The 19970-nt window shown below is 43.6% G+C and overlaps 1 protein-coding gene across 1 annotated transcript in view; it reads left to right on the plus strand.

Moving 5' to 3' along the window:
• The window catches only part of HSD17B12 (hydroxysteroid 17-beta dehydrogenase 12), a 133930-nt gene that overhangs the window by 39590 nt on the left and 74370 nt on the right, over positions 1-19970 (plus strand). Inside the window, exons 2-3 of the mRNA XM_004607921.2 lie at positions 8521-8567; positions 11718-11793. Of these exons, the coding sequence (XP_004607978.1) occupies positions 8521-8567; positions 11718-11793 (123 nt within the window). The remainder of the gene's footprint in view (positions 1-8520; positions 8568-11717; positions 11794-19970) is intronic.

Raw genomic sequence — 19970 nt, forward strand, 5'->3', positions numbered from 1 at the left:
CACCGCTTCAGTTTCAGCAGTTCATAAGGCCCCCAAGCTACAACAGGAGCTACCCCTGAGTAGAGCCAGGAATAAACCCTGAGCACCACCAGGTGTGGCCCAAAAGCCAAGAAAGAAAGAAAAAGACAGGTGAGGGGAGGGAGGGAAGAAGGAAGGATGAAAGGGAGAGAAGGAAGGAAGGAAGGAAGGAAGGAAGGAAGGAAGGAAGGAAGGAAGGAAGGAAGGAAGGCAGGCAGGCTGGCTGAGGGAAAGAGAAAGAAAGTTGTTTCTAAACTGAGTAAGCATGAACGGAGTGAGGAGGGGCTGGAAGGGTCTTCCATGAGCCCCTGTGTTGGTCACTTAGCCTGAGATGGTCACCCTTTTGGAATTGACCAGAGAGCATCACTAAAGTTTCTCGAGCAGATATCTTTAGAATGGTGTGAATACTAACTGCTTTGTTTGGAGAAAACAGATTCTTTCTGCGCCTGTCATCTTGACTTGGACAAGTTAAAAGTTTATTCTTACCAAGTTTAAGTAAGGCTAGAACTTACTCGTGTCTCAGGTTGGGTTCTTTGGGGTAAGCAGTAACCAAAGTCATCGGTCAGAAAAAGCTGGGGTGTGGGTATCAGCATCGAGTCACCAGGAGCCTGGTATCTCTGTCACCGGCTTCCCCCAGCCTGGTCAGTGGCTTCTGCCCTCAGGGCTCTGCTGGAGCCTCATTGAGCACTTGAGAATGAGCCAGAGGACGGGCAGAGAGGACCCTCTCCTGAGTGTGCCTTCCGTACAGGGAGCCTTTCCCGAGGCCCTCTAAGCGCTGCCTGCCTCTTTTTTCCCGGGGTCCCGTAACCTCCTTGCCTGGGGTGGGAGGAGTCTGTTCCGGGGCACAGGGGTGGGTGGGGGTCAGTGAGTGGCCATCGAGGAGGGCAGGCTGCTGAGATGTACATGGACATGACGTTGGGGGTTGGGCCGCCAGGGTCCTGGGTGCTCAGTGTGTCTTATTTCAGCCTGGTCGTGAATGCTTGCTGCCCCCCCTCCTCTTTTTTTTCAGAAGCCGCAGAAAACAAACATTTAGGTCCTGTAGGTCACGTCATTTGAGAACCGATCTTTATGTGACATATGCCACTGTTGCAAGGTGGCATATATCAAGTGGCACTGTTTCCCTGAGGACAAACCAAGAGACCATCTTAGTATAGAAAATAGTACATGTTATCAATGTACTGGTAATGTTTAAACATCTCAGTAGCTTGGGCTGGAGTGATAGTACACTGGGTAGGATGCTTGCCTTGCAGGTCATTGCTCTGAGTTCGGCATCCCATCTGGTCCCCTGAGCCCTGCCAGGAGTGATCCCTGAGCACAGAGCCAGGATTGTAAGTCCTGAGCACAGTTGGATGTGGCCCCAAAACAAAACAAAACCCCCAAAATCCTAAAACTAACCCCTTCCCAATTTTAGTAGCTTATATATACACACATATATTTTACTCTGATATTCTGTTTATATCACTTGAAACCAGTAGTCTTTTATAATAAGCAGCAATCAATTTTTCAAAAAATTTTAAGTCATTTTTAATTAAATTACTTTGGAAAATGCTGATTTATGCTCCTCTACACTGATTAGTATGAAACTGGAAGAGAGACAGAACATGCCGACTCCATTGACAGTATTTCTACTGAAGGAAAAGACTTCTTTTTAATTTATGTATTTTGGGGGTGGGGAGGGTGAGGCACACGTGTTGGTGCTCAAGGGGTAATCCTGGCTCTGTGCTCAGTAATGACCCTTGGGTCCCCAGGAGACAATATGTGGTATCAGGGATTTGAACTGAGGTTGGCTGCATGCAAGACAAGCGCCTTACCTCCTGCACTATCTTTCCAGCCCAGAACTTTTTGTTTTAGAAAGCCAGTATACGGGTGTGGTTAAAAAGCACCAAAGGCCCAGTGATTTGCACTTGCCTTGCATGTGTAAGAATGGGTTTAACTGCCAGCACCACCAAAGAAGAAAGAGGAAAAGAAATATCAGTGATAAGAATGAAAAATAGTAGCCTGGTTTTCCTTTATACCCCAGAAACACCTACCCAAAAACTTCCGGCTTTGATGAGGAATTAGCTAATGAATAGTTGACTTCTCAGATGGCATAGTATTATTTTAGTAGTGAGATTTATACTATTTATATGAACAAGAAGTAGCTTCTGAAGCACAACACAGCCATGTGACAGCTCATCCAATGTCACAGTGCCCCAGTTAGTTACACATCCCGTGACTAGGTGAAGATGGGGCAGGAGAGGGAAAGAGCAATTCCCAGCGTAAGTCTCCAGAGAGTCCCTTGCGGCCTGACTACAAAAATTAATCCTGGAGCACAGCAAACCCAATGGGAAAGACCCCACCGGGGCCCACCAGGCTCCATGAATGAAACAATAACCCCGAAGGCTCAGCCTGCACAGCTAACTCACTTAAGGACAGTGACGTGAGCGACGCTGTCGTGAGGGTGTGTAGTGGGTTCAAAGAAACAAGGGCACAGGTAGTCAGCAGTGCACAAGAAAGTATGAGTGCAGAAATGGGATGGATGGAGGAAACTGCCTGCAGAGAACAGAAGGTGGAAAATTGTCTGGAGAGAAATGAACAGCATACCACAAAACTATAGAACGAGTTCAAGAGGAACAATATAAGAATCACTGGAGCCGCTGAAGAACAGGAAGACAAATTCAGTGAAGAAACTGTAGTTAAATCACAGATAAGAATTTCCCAAAGTTGAGAAATTCGGGCATCCAGATTGAAGAGGCCCAAAGGGTCCCAGTGAAAATAGACTCAGGTGGGAAAAACCCCAAGACACACTGTACTTAAAATCACAAAATCTAAAGATAGAGATGTCATAGCGAAAGCAGCAAAATTGAAAGAGGTACTTACATACAAAAGAAAGCCAGTGAAATTCACAGTAGATCTGCCAATCTGCTGTGAGCCAGAAAGAATGGAGGGATCTAGCCCCCAAACTCAACAGACTGAATATTCTCACCAAGAATATCTCTCCAGCTAGATTCAGATTTGAAGCAACAATACCAGAGCTTCAAGCACAGGCAACAGTTTAGGGAACTCATAGCCTGGAAACCAGTCTTGCAAGAAGCATTAGCCTTTCTTAAAAGGCAAGACAAACTCCTCAGTACTTGAGTATGCTGTTCACTCATGATGCTTGTGGTGGCCCTCTATTTGAATAAGAAAGGTTTGTTTACACCTATCCTAAGGGATTTTAATATAGTCACATAATACCAAATGTTAAAATGAAAATATACTTGTTTCATCAAGACTTTTCCATCCAACTGTGAGCTGCTATCTCTGTACTACTGTTGGAAATAAGTATCTTTAAGACAAAGATGTTATCCTTAAAAGCACAAGCAAGATGATTTTTGTCTCTATCCCACTTTAATTTTTGTCTCTAAACCACTTTAAATGGGTTTGAATTGGGTAAAACTTTTCTGACTAAAGTCCGACAGGTGACTCACAATGTTCGGACTATATTGTGAGTGTTAACCTACCAAGACCTTGCAAACACATGGATTCTTCGTTCCCTTTGCTGGGAAAATACCTGCTTGATTCGCCATTGCCTACTCTTTGAGGTCACTGATGATTGTGAAGCAGTGGTGGGGCATGGAGAGATGATAGAAAAAGGCTTTCAGTTGTGTTCATTTCTTGGGCCCATAAAAATCATTTCCTGTGTTATCAGAAATGTCCATGTGAGATAATATTTAGCGTATAAGTAATTATGAAAAGTGAGACTTTTGAGAAGCATTAAATATGGAAGATACTTTTATCCATCCAAAAAGATCAGAGGCTAAATTTTTAATATTCATGCAATTTAAAGTCAAATTGTTTCTTCTTAATATTTAAAATCCTGACCAGGAGGTGGGTGATTCATAAGATACTTGATGGCCACAGTGGATTCTCCTGAGCGGTGGATGCGTGTAATCGTTCTGAAGCCTGCTTGATTTAAATTTGATAGAGCCGGTGATGATCAGGAGAAAGATCCTTGCTGGGAGCATAAAGGCAAATCTATTTCAGAAATGTGTTTAGCATCTAATTCTCAAACTAAGATCGTCTGCATTAGTGTAATATGTTTAAGAGGAATCTTGGGAAACATTCCATTCTAGAATGACCAAGTAACAATATTTCTAGTGTTTTATCTTGTGGAAATCATCTCTGAAAATTCAGAGAATGAGAATGAGATAGCTCTGCTGGGACGAACTGTGGGTAGCTAGGGCTTGCTGTTTAACACGCACATGCACGTGGATGCACATGCACTGTCTTTATTCTTCTGAGTTAGGGACGTGAACGAGATTAAAAATTCTTGAGGCATTATATGTTACACCAGAAATTTATTGTTGTTGTTGTTGGGTTATACCCAGCACTGCTGAGGGGTTACTCCTGCCTCTGCTCACAAGAATCATTCCTGGCGGTGCTCAGGGGACCATATAGGATGCTGGGGATCAAACTTGGGTTGACCCCTGTAGCACTGTAGCACTTATCCCTTTGTTCATAGATTTCCTTGTGCAGGCACCAGTAATGTCTCCACTGTGAGACTTGTTGTTACTGTATTCGATATGCCAAAAATGGTAACAACAAGTGGGTTGGCCTTATACAAGGCAAATCCCCTGCTCACTGTACAATCTTTCCAGCCCTTGAGGCATAATATGGAATGACTTTATTGCAGTTTAGTTTTCAAGCATTTTCTTATTAAGAAAGTTTGAAAATGTCTCGTCTGAGGAGTCCGACATTGCAGTTGATTCCTGACTGTAATCCTAGGGAAGATTTCCCTCCTTCACAGAAGTCGGCACAGTAAACAACAATCTGGCATCAAAAACTCTAATACAGGTAGACCAGTGGCAGATCAACGTCAGCGTAGGAGAGTGAGGAAGGTTCTAGGGCGTGCATCCTGCGACTTTTGGGGGGTGTTTTGGGGCCACACCTCGTGGTGTTCAGGGCTTACTCCTGACTCTGTTCTGGGCTGTCTCCTGGCGGTGGTCAGGGGACCAGATGCAGTGTTGGGGATCTTACCGGGGGCTTCCACATGCAAGGCAGGTGTCTTAACCCTCGTACTGGCCTCATCTCTGGCCCTTGTGTCACTGCCTTGCCCTGCCTTGCTGCTTGGAGACGGACTTAAATGTTAGCTAATGTTTATTCATTCTGACCGAGTATTCAGCAAATGCCTACTTACTACCCACCTTCCACACATCACATAGCTATTACTGGGGATCTGATTTTTTTCAGACATGTGCACATAATAAGTACAACTCAAAGGAGAGAGTGAGATGTGTAGGTAAAGAAGAATGGGTGTTTGGAAGAGAGGGAGGGGTCTCTCCCTCTGGAAGTGGTCTGAAGAGCTGGATGGGTGGACCCTTGAAAGGCCCAGGAGAGGGCTGGCCACAATGAGAGCATGTCAGTCCTCCCTGTGTGAAACCTTCGTGGGAGTCAGTAGCAGGAATACAGAAGGAAACTCGAGCCCCGTGCCTCCCGCAGCGGGGTTGAGGTTTCATCTGAAACTGAATCCCACATGGATGGTTCAATCACAACTCTTAGAATCCAGGATTTGATAATGTTTCTTGTAAACAAAGCCACAGCTATTATGGCACCTTTGGGAAATGACAAGGCACCAACTTATCTTTAAAACTAGTAAATGAAGTGGGGTAAGGGGGAGGAAAAACTGAATATTTGTCTTGATTTCCCATGCAAACCTGCTGTTGTCACCAAAAAGCTTGATTTCTCTGTGGAAATGTTCCAGTTAATGAATGAAGATGGAAAGCGAAGATGCTAATGGCACGATTTTGCAATTTCATTGGAAACCCAGTGAAACAGTATGTCCTGGCAGTGATCAGCCAATGACTGTTTACATACCCCACCCCACCCCCAAATCAAAAAAGATAACTAGTATCCCTCAACAGCAAGCAAGCACACAAACAAAAAAATTGCCTTCAGCCTGAATTTGGTCAACCATCTTTCACTCACCTCTAGGGTGCTAAAAGACGCCAGGGAGATGTGATCGCAGTGTATGACTTGGAAAGTTTCAACTTAGAACTTAGTATTTTAATAAATAAAAGAAAAAAAGAAAGGAGGCAGAAAGCCTGGAGAAGAGAGAGGGGTGGGGGGAGAGAGACAGAAACCGAGACCGACAGAGAGATGGTAATGGAGATGAAAAGATGAAAAAGTAGATAGCTGGAACCTATACAGTACAATCTAGTTAATATTCACCACGAGAACCAGCTTTACATATGGAAGTTATTGAATCTGGATTTAAACATGTTATTTGGGGAAATATTCGAGGAAGCTTATCTACTGATTAGATAAATTTGATATCAAGGGATCGTTAACTCTGTCTCGGAAATTAGATACATGTTGATATTTATGAATGAAGTGATGTAATGTTTGAGATTCTCTGCAGAATAATCTTGGAAGGAAGAGGTGGGAGTATTGGTGAAATGAGGTTCAACTCTGCTTGATCAAATTGGGCCTTGGGTATTTGGGGTTTTATTACATTGTTCTCATTAATTCTGAATGTTTGACTCTTTAAATTCTGGAATGCTGAAGCCTGAGCAGAACATGATGAAAATCCCGAGACTGAAAACTAGTGCTAGGAAAAATCGGCAAGTGTTTGGCATATTCTGAATAGAACTAGGGGCCATAACCCATAAACTAAAAGTGGTTTGAGGATAAATATAGGAATATAATCCTTTGCACCATAGCTTGTTTTCCATAGCCTGTAAAATGTTTGCAAAAACTTTTGAAGAAGTTTGGGATCATCCCTAACCTTTTAGAGCCATATTATTCATTACCATGTTAGGAATTTGTAATCAACATGAATAGTATTTCAGGGATATTCTGCTTTTTTTTCTTTTTGGGTCACACCCGGTGATGCACAGGGGTTACTCCTGGCTCTTCACTCAGGAATTACTCCTGGCAGTGCTCAGGGGACCATATGGGATGCTAGGATTCAAACTTGGGTCGGCTGTGTGCAAGGCAAACGCCCTACCCGCTGTGCTATCGCTCCAGCCCCTTCAGGGATATTCTGATGTAGTCTGACCTGTTATAATTTTCAGTTGTCTTTTTTTTTTTTTTTGAGTGGTGGCTTGGGCCACACCCAGTGGTGTTCAGGGGTTTCTCCTGGCTTGTACTCAGAAATCTCTCCCCTGGTGGTGCTTGGGGGAGCTTAGAGGAAGGATGCCAGGGATCCAACCCGGGTTGGCCACATGCAAGGCAAGGACCTTACCCCCTATTCTGTTGCCCGCCCAAGTTATCAACTGTTTCTACTGTAGTAATTTTGTTTGTTTCTGGGCCACACCCAGCTGTACTCCTGGTTCTGTGCTCAGGGATCATGCCTGGTGGTGCTGCAGGTCATATGGTGCCAGGGGTCAAATTGGGTTGGCTGCATGCACCGCCTGGCAAGAGCCTTACCCTCTGTGCCATCTCTTTGGCCCTGTATTACGGTTTTTGAGGTTGTAGAAGAAATAGATCTTACTTTATTTCTTTCTAGTACCTATAATTTAAAAAAAAAAGCTTATTAAGGTGTAACATAAGGTGTGGATTTAATTGAGCTAGCAGTTTTATGAATTTTCACAGATGCACACCAAAACAGAGACTGTTTCTTCCACCCCAAAGCTCCTTTTATGTGCCTCCTCTGTCATGTACCCTTTTTCCAGTGGAATCAGTTGACTCTGTCATCACTGATTAGTTTTGCCTTGATTGAACTTCATGAATGAAGTGTAACAATTCAGATGCATCAGTTTGGTCTGTATACATTTATATGATGCCTAGGAGATTTGTTTATGCTTTGCTTGTAATACTAGTTCTTGTTTGGGTTTTTTGGGGGGCGGGGGATGCTCCTATGATACTCGGGTGTCCAGGGGTCCCACCAGGTGATCCCCAGCCAAGCAGGCTTCATTTGACACAAGGATATGGTGCTTCCCAGTGTCTGCTATGCCGGTGATACCTGGGCCGCCCGGCTGTACTGGGGAGCACCTAGGGCTGCACCCACTGATATTTCAGGGACCTTGTGGTGCCTGTTAAACCTGGCTTGGGTGCTTGCCAGACACGCGCCCTAAGGGCTTATATGCTTTCCCACTGCCGGTAGTTCTGCCAGACAAAAACGGACCCACTGTATGAGTTTGCCTCCTTTTACTTGTTTATTCACCATGGGTATTTATCTGGAAATGTAACCTCACTGTGCATTAAGAAGTTATACCTGGACGATCTCTTGGTGGTTGTTGTACAGTCCTACCTCCTGACAGTTGCTAGGTGATGCTGTAAGCCTATGTTTAGTGCTGGACATAGTCTCCAGTACTTTTTCTGAAACAATTGCTGGTGAGACATTTCTGATGACACTTGATAGTGTGGCCTTTAATTTTAGCTGTTGTCTTGGGTATTTTTTTAACTCTTAAACAACTCAATTGCTCTGGGTTCTATGCCTAAATATTATATAAGTCCTTTTAGGTATAATTGGTGGGCCTTTATTAGCTTTATTAGATTTCATTAATTATTTTCAAACTAAACTTTTCTTTTTTTTCTCAGTTGTCACAGGTAGTACTGATGGAATTGGAAAATCATACGCAGAGGAGGTAGGTAATTTTTCAAGACTCTTGGTATAAAAATGTAAGAATAAGGAATAATTGTTTACAGTAGTTTTGATTTTAAAGTGAAAAAATGTAAGTGAAATGTTGTATATCACACAGTGGTTGTACATTATTTGCTTTTGGGGTCACACCTGGTGATGCTCAGGGGTCACTCCTGGCTCTGCACTCAGTAATTACTCCTGGCGGTGCTTAGGGGACCATGTGGGATGCTGGGAATCAAACCTGGGTCAGCTGGGAGCAAGGCAAACGCCCTACCTGCTGTGCTCTCTCTCCAGCCCCTCCCTAAGTATAATTTTAAGCAAACGTTTATGCAAAACAAGGATAGTAGTTTCTCCATTAGTTGGAATGATGAAGAATTTTGTATAACTTAGTTTTATATTATGTGTATATAGCTGGTTCTTACTTTTTCAAACTGTTTTGAAACATTTTCAAAAAGAAGTATACTGTTACAGAGGCACAGTAAAAGATAGAAGTTCTGAGGCTGGAGTGACAGCACAGCGGGTAGGGCGTTTGCCTTGCACGCGGCCAACCCGGGTTCGATTCCCAGCATCCCATATGGTCCCTTGAGCACCGACAGGGGTAATTCCTGAGTGCAGAACCAGGAGTAACCCCTATGCATCGCCGGGTGTGACCCAAAAAGAAACAAACAAACAAAAAAGAAAGATAGAAGTTTTCTTAGTCCTGAGATGAAGGGCCATCCCCCCTTCCACTCCCGCTCTCAGTCCCCCACGCCAGCAGTGCTTAGGGACCTCCAGGACCACGCCTGGCAGTGCTCAGGGGACAGTGTGTTCTAGGAGGTCAAATCATGCCGGGCACAAGTTAGGGATGTGTCTTGACCCCTGTGCCATCTCCCCGGCCCCCCACAGTGCTCTTCGGCATGTCCTCCCCTGCCTCCTAGGTCCAGGAAGGCCTCACGCCCAGGACACTGCCCAGTTGTGATGCAGAGCAGGCAGCCCCACTGGCTAGCCCATCATTTCTGAAGTGTTTAAACACACGCATAAACAAAAAATTCTTCCTTCATGTCCCCTCATATCCAGTATCAAAAAGTACAGAAAAGCCATAAGAGATTGACAGTAAACATTTCCCTGTTCTTACCTGGATTCACCAACTCTTATTATCGGCCACATTTATTATTGCAGTTCAACTAGACCTTTTGTGAATTATGAACATCCTAACAGTTACCCCTCCCCCCTAAATATTTCGGCACCGGTCTCTTGTGAACTAGCCGTTTACTAACTGAAGTACAAGGTCACCCTTAGGAATTTTGCCTCCATGAAGTACTGTTACTTAAGGCAATTGCTATATGTTTATTGTACAATGCAGCTTCCTTTGGAACCAATAACATCCTTTGTGACAGCTTTTTCGATCCGCTGTTTGCATTTAGTTATATTCTCTTGGCTAGAAGAGTCCATCTTTCCCCCCCAACCGTGGCATTACAAAACACAGGCAGTTGGTTTCAGAAGTTCCCTTCACTTGGGTTTATCTGATTGTTTTCCTCCTGATTATACTCAGATTCACCATTCTTTGGCAAGAATGTGATAGGTGTTTGTTTCCCTCTAAGTTTTATCATCAAGAGGTACAAGAAGTCCATTGTTCTATTTATATTGAAAAAACAATCTTTTATTAAGATGCTGACTTTCTGCTTGTTTTGTTTTGGGACCACATTCAGTGATGCTCTGAGTTACTCCTGGCTCTTTGCCCAGGAATTACTCTTGGTGTTGCTTGGGGGACCATATGGAATGACAGGGGTCAAACCTGGGTTTGCTGCATGCAAGACAAACATCCTGCCCGCTGTACTATCTCTCTGGCTCCAAGAGGCTGTCTTATTAAGATGCCCGTTATAGAAGCAACCGTTTCCCTCTGTAACTAATGGGATCTCTTTGGGGGTCACCTCAAGAGTGGATGGATATTATCTTTCCCCAACAGTCACTCATCCAGGAGTGGCAACACCAACTGATAATTTTGCCTAAATTTATTATGAGCATGTGATTGGAACAGTATCTAGATGTTGTTTCTGTTTCTGCTTCTGTTAGATGCTATTTTTCTGTGAGCGTTTCCTTCCTCTTCCTCCTCTGATAATTTTTTAAGCTCTCAGTATGGATTTCTAGGTTATTTCTTGATATTATAGTATGTTGATATAGCATATTATTACAATTTTTTCTTTTTTTGTGTGTTGAAAGGTAGTGTTTGGGCCACATCTGCCTGTGCTCAGGTCTTACTCCTTGTTCTTCACTCAGGGATCACTCCTGGTGGGGCTTGGGGGATCATATGGGATGCTGGAAATTGAATCTGGATCAGCTGCATATAAAACAAGCACCCTGGGGCTGGAGTGATAGCACAGTGGGTAGGACGTTTGCCTTGCACGCAGCCGACCCATGTTCGATTCCCAGCATCCCATATGGTCCCCTGAGCACCGCCAGGAGTAATTCCTGAGCACAGAGCCAGGAGCGACCTCTGTGCATTGCCAGGTGTGACCCAAAAAGAAAAAAAAAAAAAAAGCACCCTACCTGCTGTATTGTCTCTCTAGCCCCAGGAATTCCTGACGTTTCTTAGGGTGTGAGGGGAATTGGGTCACACCCAGTGATGCTCAGGGGTTCCTCTTGGCTCTGTAGACAGAAATTATTCCTGAGGGAGCTTGGGGGGAATCATATGGGATGCTGGGCATCGAACCCAGGGTTGGCTGCATGCAATGCAAAGCAAACGCCTTACCTACTGTGCTATCTTTCCAACCCCAGGAATTCCTGACATTTTAAGAGAGAATTTACCCGTCTTCTGATCTTCATGTATTCAGTCAGAAACAAAAAACGTTTTTAAGATTGATTTTTAGTTTTAGAAGTAATAGCTTGTTTTAAAAACTGAAATAGTATACAGATGAAACTTCTAAAATGAAGTGTAAAATGAAATTTCTTGTAAAGCCTTTGAAAAGGATTCCTTTTTCTACGTATGGAAAGGGAGTTCTTTTCACCCAGTCTCCAGCTTGAGTTGTTCATTCATTATATGGTGGTATTTTTTTCTTCTTTTACTTTGTGTTATGGTACGGCTTAGTTTTCCTAAGCTTTGATGCATCTGATTTCTGTTTTAAAGTGAACCACATATGCGTGACTCCACCGTTTGCCCTCTCTTTTGTTCTGTCAGTTAGCAAAATGCGGGATGAAGGTCGTGCTCATCAGCAGATCACAGGAGAAACTGAACCAGGTTTCCAGTGAAATAAGTAAGTTTTTACATCACCCTCTCCTCCCCTCAGCCCCTTGCCCCCTCCGGATTACAGAAGAGATATGGCTAATCTAAGTTAAGTGTTTTAAAGCAGAGATCTAACACCACCATATTGATGTATGGTGCCTAGAACTTCTTTGTCATGTTAATGGGATGTTTGTAGGTGGAATTGTTCTTGGGGTTTATTTTCAAATTAAGATGGGACTGTTGGAATTTGCTTCTAATGTCCTTTAATGACGTATTGATTTTTCTAGTGTCAGGGTCAAATTTTGTGATTTTTAAAATCCTGTTCTGCATAAACATCTGAATTTCTTTTCTGTTACCTCATTTCAGTATTTGTATATGTATGTGACTCCACTGATCCCTTAATCAGGTTTACAGCATGAGCGAAGGAAACAAAAAAGATAGCATTTGTCTCTGTGACAGGCGAACTATCCTGAAGCATTTTTTTTTAGCTGTGCTGGAGACCCTGAATGCCATGGCAAAGCTCCTTAGCTGACACCTGACAGCAGTTCAGCCAACCAGATGGACAAACCAGTGCTGTCTGTCTTCTTGCCGACACGTGGCGACGACTGGTGTTTCCAGTACTCCGTGTGGGGGTCCGGACATATATTGAGAGAGAGACCTGGGTGCCCTCTGCAAGTTGAACGGTTTACTTACTGAGCTTCCAGTGTATTTGTTCCCAAACTTATACTAGGATCTATTTGTTATAAAAATGTTCTGTAAACAAATGTAGCATTAGTGGGAAATAGGACGTTACTGCTACAAAAACTAAGTTGAGTGCTCTTTAAATGAACAAACGTGCGTTCTCTCTGACACTGGTGATCATGGTGAGGTGAGTGGGACAAGTGTGAAAAGTTAGGATGAGTTTCTAAAAGTAAGAAGAAACGTGTTCTCAAACTGTTTCCTGTGTTGAAGTTATTGCTGCTCTCTGAAAGATACCGAAACTGTAGTCAGAGAAGATGCACTGGGGTCCGAGAGGTAGATAGAGTGTCTCTGCTCTGTCAGTGTGGCTGACCCAGGTCTAGTTCCTGGCGTCACATACTGTTCCCCAAGCCCTGCCAGGAGTGATTCCTGAGTAGGAGCAGGAGTAAGCCCTGAGCACTGCCAGGTGTGGCCCCAAAACACAAAAGAGCAGAGTGTGGTATGTGTGTGTGGGGTGGGGGGGCGCGCCAGGGGGTTATGCAAGGAATAGTGGAATTGTCATCAGTAGGTCTTTATTCCCTAAGTAAAAATCACATTTATAAGTGGTTTAAAGTAAGAGGGTTACAGTGTATATTTGTCAGTTTCCAGTATTCCTTACTTACACTGAATTCCAAAAGGCCAACAGCCTGCCCCAGTTCTTTCAGATGAGAGAATTTTTCCTGTAGTTACTCACTTTTGCCGATTTTACTGAGAGATAATTGACATGCCCAGGTTGACCGTGTGCAAGGCAAATGCCCCACTTGCTGTGCTATCCCCCTGGCCCTCATGTATTATTTATTGCTTATTTCTTCCTTTGAGCCTTCACATGCCCCGGAAAGGTATGTATTTTATTGTTACTTCCTTCTAGACTGTTTGTGCAGATTGTGCTTATATACACACCATCTAAAGGTGGAGAGCAGATCTTTATTCTAGAGATAACCCAAATGCCCAGCAGTAGACAAGGGGTTAACAGAGCTGTGTCCATGCACAGTGGAAGGCAGCTTGGCTGTCGGAAGAGATAGCCTTGTTGCATTTTGCTCCAACATGGATGGAACTGGGAGATGTTACGTGAATTGAAATAAGTTAGAAGGAGAAAGACAGATGCCGGATGATCTTAATCAGTTAAAGAAACAGAGCAAGTGAACAGCCCACGTCCAATGGAACAAATCTCAGTAGTAGAGTTGAGCGTCCCAGGCGGGACTTGGGGGAAGAGGGAGAAGGGACACAACCGGGAAGGTCCTGTGGACAGTGATATGGAGATACACACTTGTTCGTGGGCATGGCGCGGTAGCACGGTACTCCTGAAACATGAACATTTGCAGTCCTGTAAATCATTGTGAGCTCAGTTAAGAAGCCAATAGAACTCTACAAATTCCTAATGTTAAATGCATTAAAAAATCCCAAGAAAAAATAGAGTCACACAGTTTGCTGCTACAGGGAGAGATGTGGAGCGTGTCGTGACGTTAGTTGGAGGGAGAGGGACAGACACAGGGGCGATCTCTCTCATGTGCAGGAGAGAAGCAAACAAGAGTGGGGGGAGCAACAAGTGGCCCAAGGCAATAGAAACAAAGAGCACAAGAATTGGACTTCAGCAGGAGGCTGGACACTTTGGGAGTGGGAAGGACTGGTCAGTTGAGGAGGCAGGCTGAGGTGGGAGGGAGATGGGGACACTGGTGAAGGTGTGGGTGTATACCTTCAACATCATATACTTGAAACTTCATCATGAATAACTTTTTAAAGTTGTAATTCATGCTGAGTCAATAAAAATTAAAAAGAAATAATCTCGCGAATCCAAGTCTTCCCAGAGGTGGTCATTTGGTTATAGATATACAATACAGCCTTGGTATTTAAGGATTTTGACTTTGAAGGTTTCTTCTATAAATATAGCCCTGCAGACAAGAGACATAGTATTCTGCTAAGGTGTGGAATTGAATTTAGCTGAGACATTAATTAGCCTCGGTAGTTTCTTAGACAGTATAGGTGAGGGTAACTTACTGCCTGAATCTTTTTTAAAAAAGATATTTAATTTAAATTAAAATATTTAATTTAATTTTAAAAAATAATTAAAAAATTATTTCTTAATTATTTATAATGGTGTACAATTACTCATAGTGATAAAAATGTTACATGTATATATAAAATGAGTCGCCCTTTTTCTCATTCAGTGGCATGACTTCCATACATGAAGCGTGGCAGATTTGGAATTCAGTTCACATTGTCACCCTACATTTGGCAGGAGCAACGGGAACCCCGTAGCCATGCCCTGTGGGCATTTTTATTCCTGTGGCCATTGAATCTCACTGATTTCCCGAATGTACATATGAGCTCCAGATTTCCAGGCTGGGCCTGTTCTTTTCATCGGTGAGTGCCAGGTGCACTCAGAAGCAGCCAAAGTCTTTGTATTTAATTTTTGACAAACTCAGAGGGAGCAGCCACTGTCACTTTAAGGCACTTCTCTAGAGTGGGTTTTTTTTTTTTTTAATTTTTTATTAGAGAATCACTGTGAAGTACAGTTACAGACTTAGGAACTTTTGTGTTTGCATTTCACTCATACAGTGATCCATTTACCCATCCCTCCACCAGTGCCCATTCTCCTCCACCAGTGATCCCAGTATCCCTCCCACCACCCCACCCCATCGCCCCGCCACCCCACCCTGCCTCTGCGGCAGGGCATTCCCTTTTGTTCTCTCTCCTTTTGGGTGTTGTAGTTTGCAATAGAGGTATTGAGTGGCCTTCTTGTTCTGTCTCTAATCTACTTTTAGTTCGCATCTTCTAACCGGAATGGGTCCTCCCAGCTAGTGTTCAGGTGATGAATAGTGAGGCTCATACACATCAAACCCAGAGGAAAGACCTCTGAGGTCTGCCGTTTGGACTGCCCTCCTCCGATTCCAGTTTCCGTACCAGAGTCCAGTCACCAATCAGAAGTCATGCACATTAGTTTAACCAGCTGACATTTTGCTCTCAAACTCACATGGGAGAAACTCATCCTCCCTTCTCCCCTGCCTGGCTGAAGAGGAGGAGAGGAAAGGAGGCGCGGGAGGGAGGACACCAGCCTCCTGACCCAAGGTTGGGGTCCTCTCCCATTCCCATGGCCCCCTGTCACCGTGTGAGTCCAGACATTCTGTGCCAGGCCTTGAGCATGGAGAAGGTGTGAAGGGTTGAGTGTCATTTAGTAGGAACTGAAGGCTGTGCCCCTGGGGGTCAGTGCTTTCCCGGAATCGGCCACTTTGCCGAGATTACAGTTCTTTAGAAAGATGCCTGTCGCCCATTCCTTTCAGTCACTCGGATAGTCATCACGGAGAATATAACTAATGTCGGTAGCAAGTGCGTTAACTCTTACTTTAAAATGTATTTTGATGTAATAATCCAGGAAAACTGGATAACGTTGGGACTCGGTGCTGAGTTTACTTTTCTGTGAAGCTCCGTGCGAAGGAGACCGGCCCTCAGAACTCCCTGCGGACTCTCAGAACGGAAAGATGGTGATATTTACATTGTTATCTACTGGGTAATTTCAGACCGAATACAGTTTAATCGGATTTTCTTTTTAAAAGCACACATTTCTGTCTTTGATTAAAAAGAACCGAACATGATGCGTCCTTGGTTTATTTTTGGGGGGTAACCTTTCAGATGCAAAGCTTTAGGATGGCCTATAATTCTAGGGCTCTGTCTTTTAAAACTCAAAAGTTTTAGGAATGGGAATCTTATTTCCGGAGAGGATTATGATAAAGTAAAAAAAAATATCAGTTTCACTTTAGGTTGGTTTTTTTTTTTCTTTTTTTTTTTTCCGATGCTCAAATCTGTGTAGAAATGTGCAAACCTGTGTAAGGATATATATGGATTTGACTGCATAAGTTTCTTCCATAATTTTCTGGTATCCTGTCAATACCATAAATGTGATGCTTTGTTATATTTAGCTTTTCCATCCATATGATGTAGGTAGTGAAGCAGCACGAAGGACCTTTCGGTTAAGACCAGGGATGTAGCTCAGTGGTAGATCACTTGCCTTGTCACGTGTACGCCTCAGGGTTCCCTCTCTGGTACTGCAGAGGGAAAAAGAAGTATATCTTTGGGTTTTGTGTTGAATGAAACTGAAACACAAGTCAGTATTATAGAGTTAATCACATATAGCCCTCTAGAGTCTGATATCTGTGTTTTCCCATATGTTTTCTTTTGCCACACAAAAGAGGCACACCTGGTGACACTCAGGGCTTCTGTGTGCCTGCTTCTGGTGGCTCGGGGGACCGGATGGGATGCCAGGGAATAGTCTGGCCATGTGCAAGCTGAGTACCCAACCTGCTATACTATTGCTCAGAGTACTGCTATACTATGTCTCTTTTCTTTCATCAGTTCTGTAGTACCAGAAACCTTTTTATTCCCCTGAGCTCAAAATTCTAGAGTCAGGAACTACCAGAAACCACCCAGTTTGCCGCTGTTGGTTGTGCCTGCAGTACCCTGATTGTTAGCGGTGACTTCCTGCTCCATCATCCCCGAGGGTCGCTGACCTCCTGCAGGGCCGCTCTGTGCTACCCGTCATCTGGAGTAGGTACCAGGAGAGTTTCCTGGGGGGCCCATTGACTCCTTGTTTCTGCCACGGGGAATGCAGGCCGTGTGCCTTACTGGTAGGCTTGTCATGCCTAATTAAATGAGATTTACTGTTAAATGAAACATTTCTGGCATGGTCATGGTTACAAATTTGTTTTATCTAATTACGTCCTGGTAGAGAGAAGCTAATTCATATGGAGCCTATGCAGATAATTACATTGCCATGTAAAGTGAAAAGGGGCTCTGTAGAGACACTGAGTTATAGTCGACCCGTGTTCTGATAGGCTTTGTAGACCTCGCTGACCGATCTGTGTTGGATTTTTACCTTATTTCCGTCCTCAGATGTCCTTGATGACAATAGCTAGTTCATATTCGGTAAATGCCAAACTGCTCCAAACTTAGCAATCTCAAATAACTACCCACTCTGGGTGCTCACAGTTCTGTGGACCAGGAATTTTGCCAGGATTTGGGGACAATTGTTTGGCTCTTCCTGGCTTTTTTAGTTTCGCTTGGCATTGCTTAGCCCCTTGGTGGAGAGCTGGGTCTGGAAGAGCTCAGGGCTTTATCTCATAGATAAGCACCATCACAGGGAATGACCGGGAGGCTGGGCTGGGCTGGGACTTTGAACTCGAGGGTCCTACTGTAGCCTGGATGGCACGGTCACTTCAGGGCAGTGGTGGATGGCCACCGTCTTCCCTCAGAGCCCGTGTAGGGTTAGCCTGCCATCCTCCTGGGCGATGCAACCATGAGCTTGCCTCAGGATTTAAGAATAAACCCTACCACTTGACAAGGAGTGGCACAGTAACATTGGAGAAGAACATGAGGGATGATTTAAAGAAAAAAATTCTGCTTTGGAAAATACAGGAGGCCATAGCTTAGAAACTGTATTAAGGTTTTTCCTTAATATTAGGCATATTTTCCCTGAATTTTGGAGAATTGGCAGGAGCAATATACTATTCAAGGAGTTTCATTCCGAGTTTGCTCAAGTATAGTCAGCCAAAATGAGGGCTAGTGGCCAGTTGAAACGAAAAATGGTTTTCTCAAACCAGTGTCCAGTTTCCCTCCTGCTGATCCGGTTTTGCAGAATTAAGTCTTGTGCAGTCTGCTCTGGGGTCAGCCATGTGCTTTTACAGAGTGTCTGGTTTTCACATACATGCACTGTTGTAAACACGGACCCATTTCTCCCCTGCATTCTGTCTGCACAGTCTGCTCTGGGGGGCAGTAATGAGTTTCCCTGAGGAGGAAGTTTGACCCATGGCTTAGTTTAATTGTAAATAGCCAGTGGTAAGAGGATTGACCGAGACTTTCAGTGGCACTTTAAGTTTTTGAATTTCCACCCCCCGCCCCCAAGACTCAATTTTCTGATCCCCATATTTGCCTGGGCCTTTAGGTAAGTTTGCAGAGAAAGTTGGAGCCACATATTAAAAGGACCGATGGTCTCTGGTTAATTTATGACAGCAATTAGAAGTGCCAGCATGAAATTCCCTACTGGGGTGTTATCCAAGAGCTAGGTAATGATTGCGTTGGGATTATCTTAAGGATCATCATGAGCCCTATGATAGATATGAAAGACATTGATTAATCCCCAGGGGCTTCTGTAAAGTATATTTTAAAATTAGCACCAATCAGCATTAGAATTTTTATTTTATGGGAATCGTCATAGTTTTTTTTTCCCCCCAGTGGCAGTCTTTTATATAGGACTATAAATAATAGTGTATCTTAAAATATATCCAAGTATTAAGCCATTCATTATTATTATTTATTCCTTATCTCTTCCCATTTAATGGGTTTGTAAACTGAGCCACTCTGAGAGTGGAATGAAGAATTGAGCAAATATCCTCCGTATCTAACTTCAGCTTTCTTTCCCCTCACCAGGGCTACCCCATTGGATAGCTGGGAAACTTGATTTTTGTTTAGATGAAATATATCTTGATGATAAAAATTTATTCTTCATTTGAGTCTCAAATTTGCGAAGGGAGAGTCATAAAAAGGGATGTTAGAAGACTGGTGATTTTACAGCAAAATATTTGCAGAAGTCCTAGGTGCCCAAGATTAAGAAATGATTGGTAACAATAGAAGCATGGCTAAAAGAAACAGTAGCTATTAGGAAATCTAGCTTTTTCAGAAACAAGATATTTACTTGTAAGATGATTTAAGAGCATGACAAAAAATCAGTACAAAAGCTAAAAGAAGTGAACATTTTCACAGGAAGTGAAAATGTTCTGGAGAGACCAGGCCGACTAATGAAGACACAGGATGATAATTTATAGCTCTGTTAAGAGAAGGCAGTATTGCGGCTGGAGCGATAGCACAGCGGGTAGGGCGTTTGCCTTGCACGCGGCCGACCCAGGTTTGATTCCTAGCATCCCATATGGTCCCCTGAGCACCGCCAGGGGTAATTCCTGAATGCAGAGCCAGGAATAATCCCTGTGCATCACCAGTGTGACCCAAAATGCAAAGAAATAAAAAAAGAGAAGGCAATATTATCAAAGATCAAGTTTCTGTTCAACAGCTGACTTTAGACTTAGTACCAAAGCCTTTTATGTTGATTTTTAATGTTTTCTGTACTTCCTTGTGCATATTTAGCTCATTAGCTCACACTTTTACCTATAGTTCTAAAATGTATTAATTTTGTGTTATTGTTAAGCTTTAGACACAGACCACATTGTGTCAACATGCTCTCCCTCTGTTTTCTTGGACATGAAACACAGAGTGTGCTCTGTGTGCTGTGCCCTAGCCCCATCTTTCATCTGGGTCTCGTTATGCTCGGAGGGGCGGGCTTGGGCTACACCTCGTGCTTGAGTTCTATTCCCTGCCCAGTGCTCTGGGGGTACTCCCCATGTTAATGGCCTCTGCATGCAAAGGTGGCCTCCCTAGCCCCTGTGTCTTTTGTGCTCTTGTGTCTCTCTTGTCCACTCTCTTTGTATCTTTCTAATTCTAGGCATCCCT

Source organism: Sorex araneus, chromosome 6, assembly GCF_027595985.1.
Source record: "Sorex araneus isolate mSorAra2 chromosome 6, mSorAra2.pri, whole genome shotgun sequence".
NCBI classification, from domain to species: Eukaryota; Metazoa; Chordata; class Mammalia; order Eulipotyphla; family Soricidae; genus Sorex; species Sorex araneus.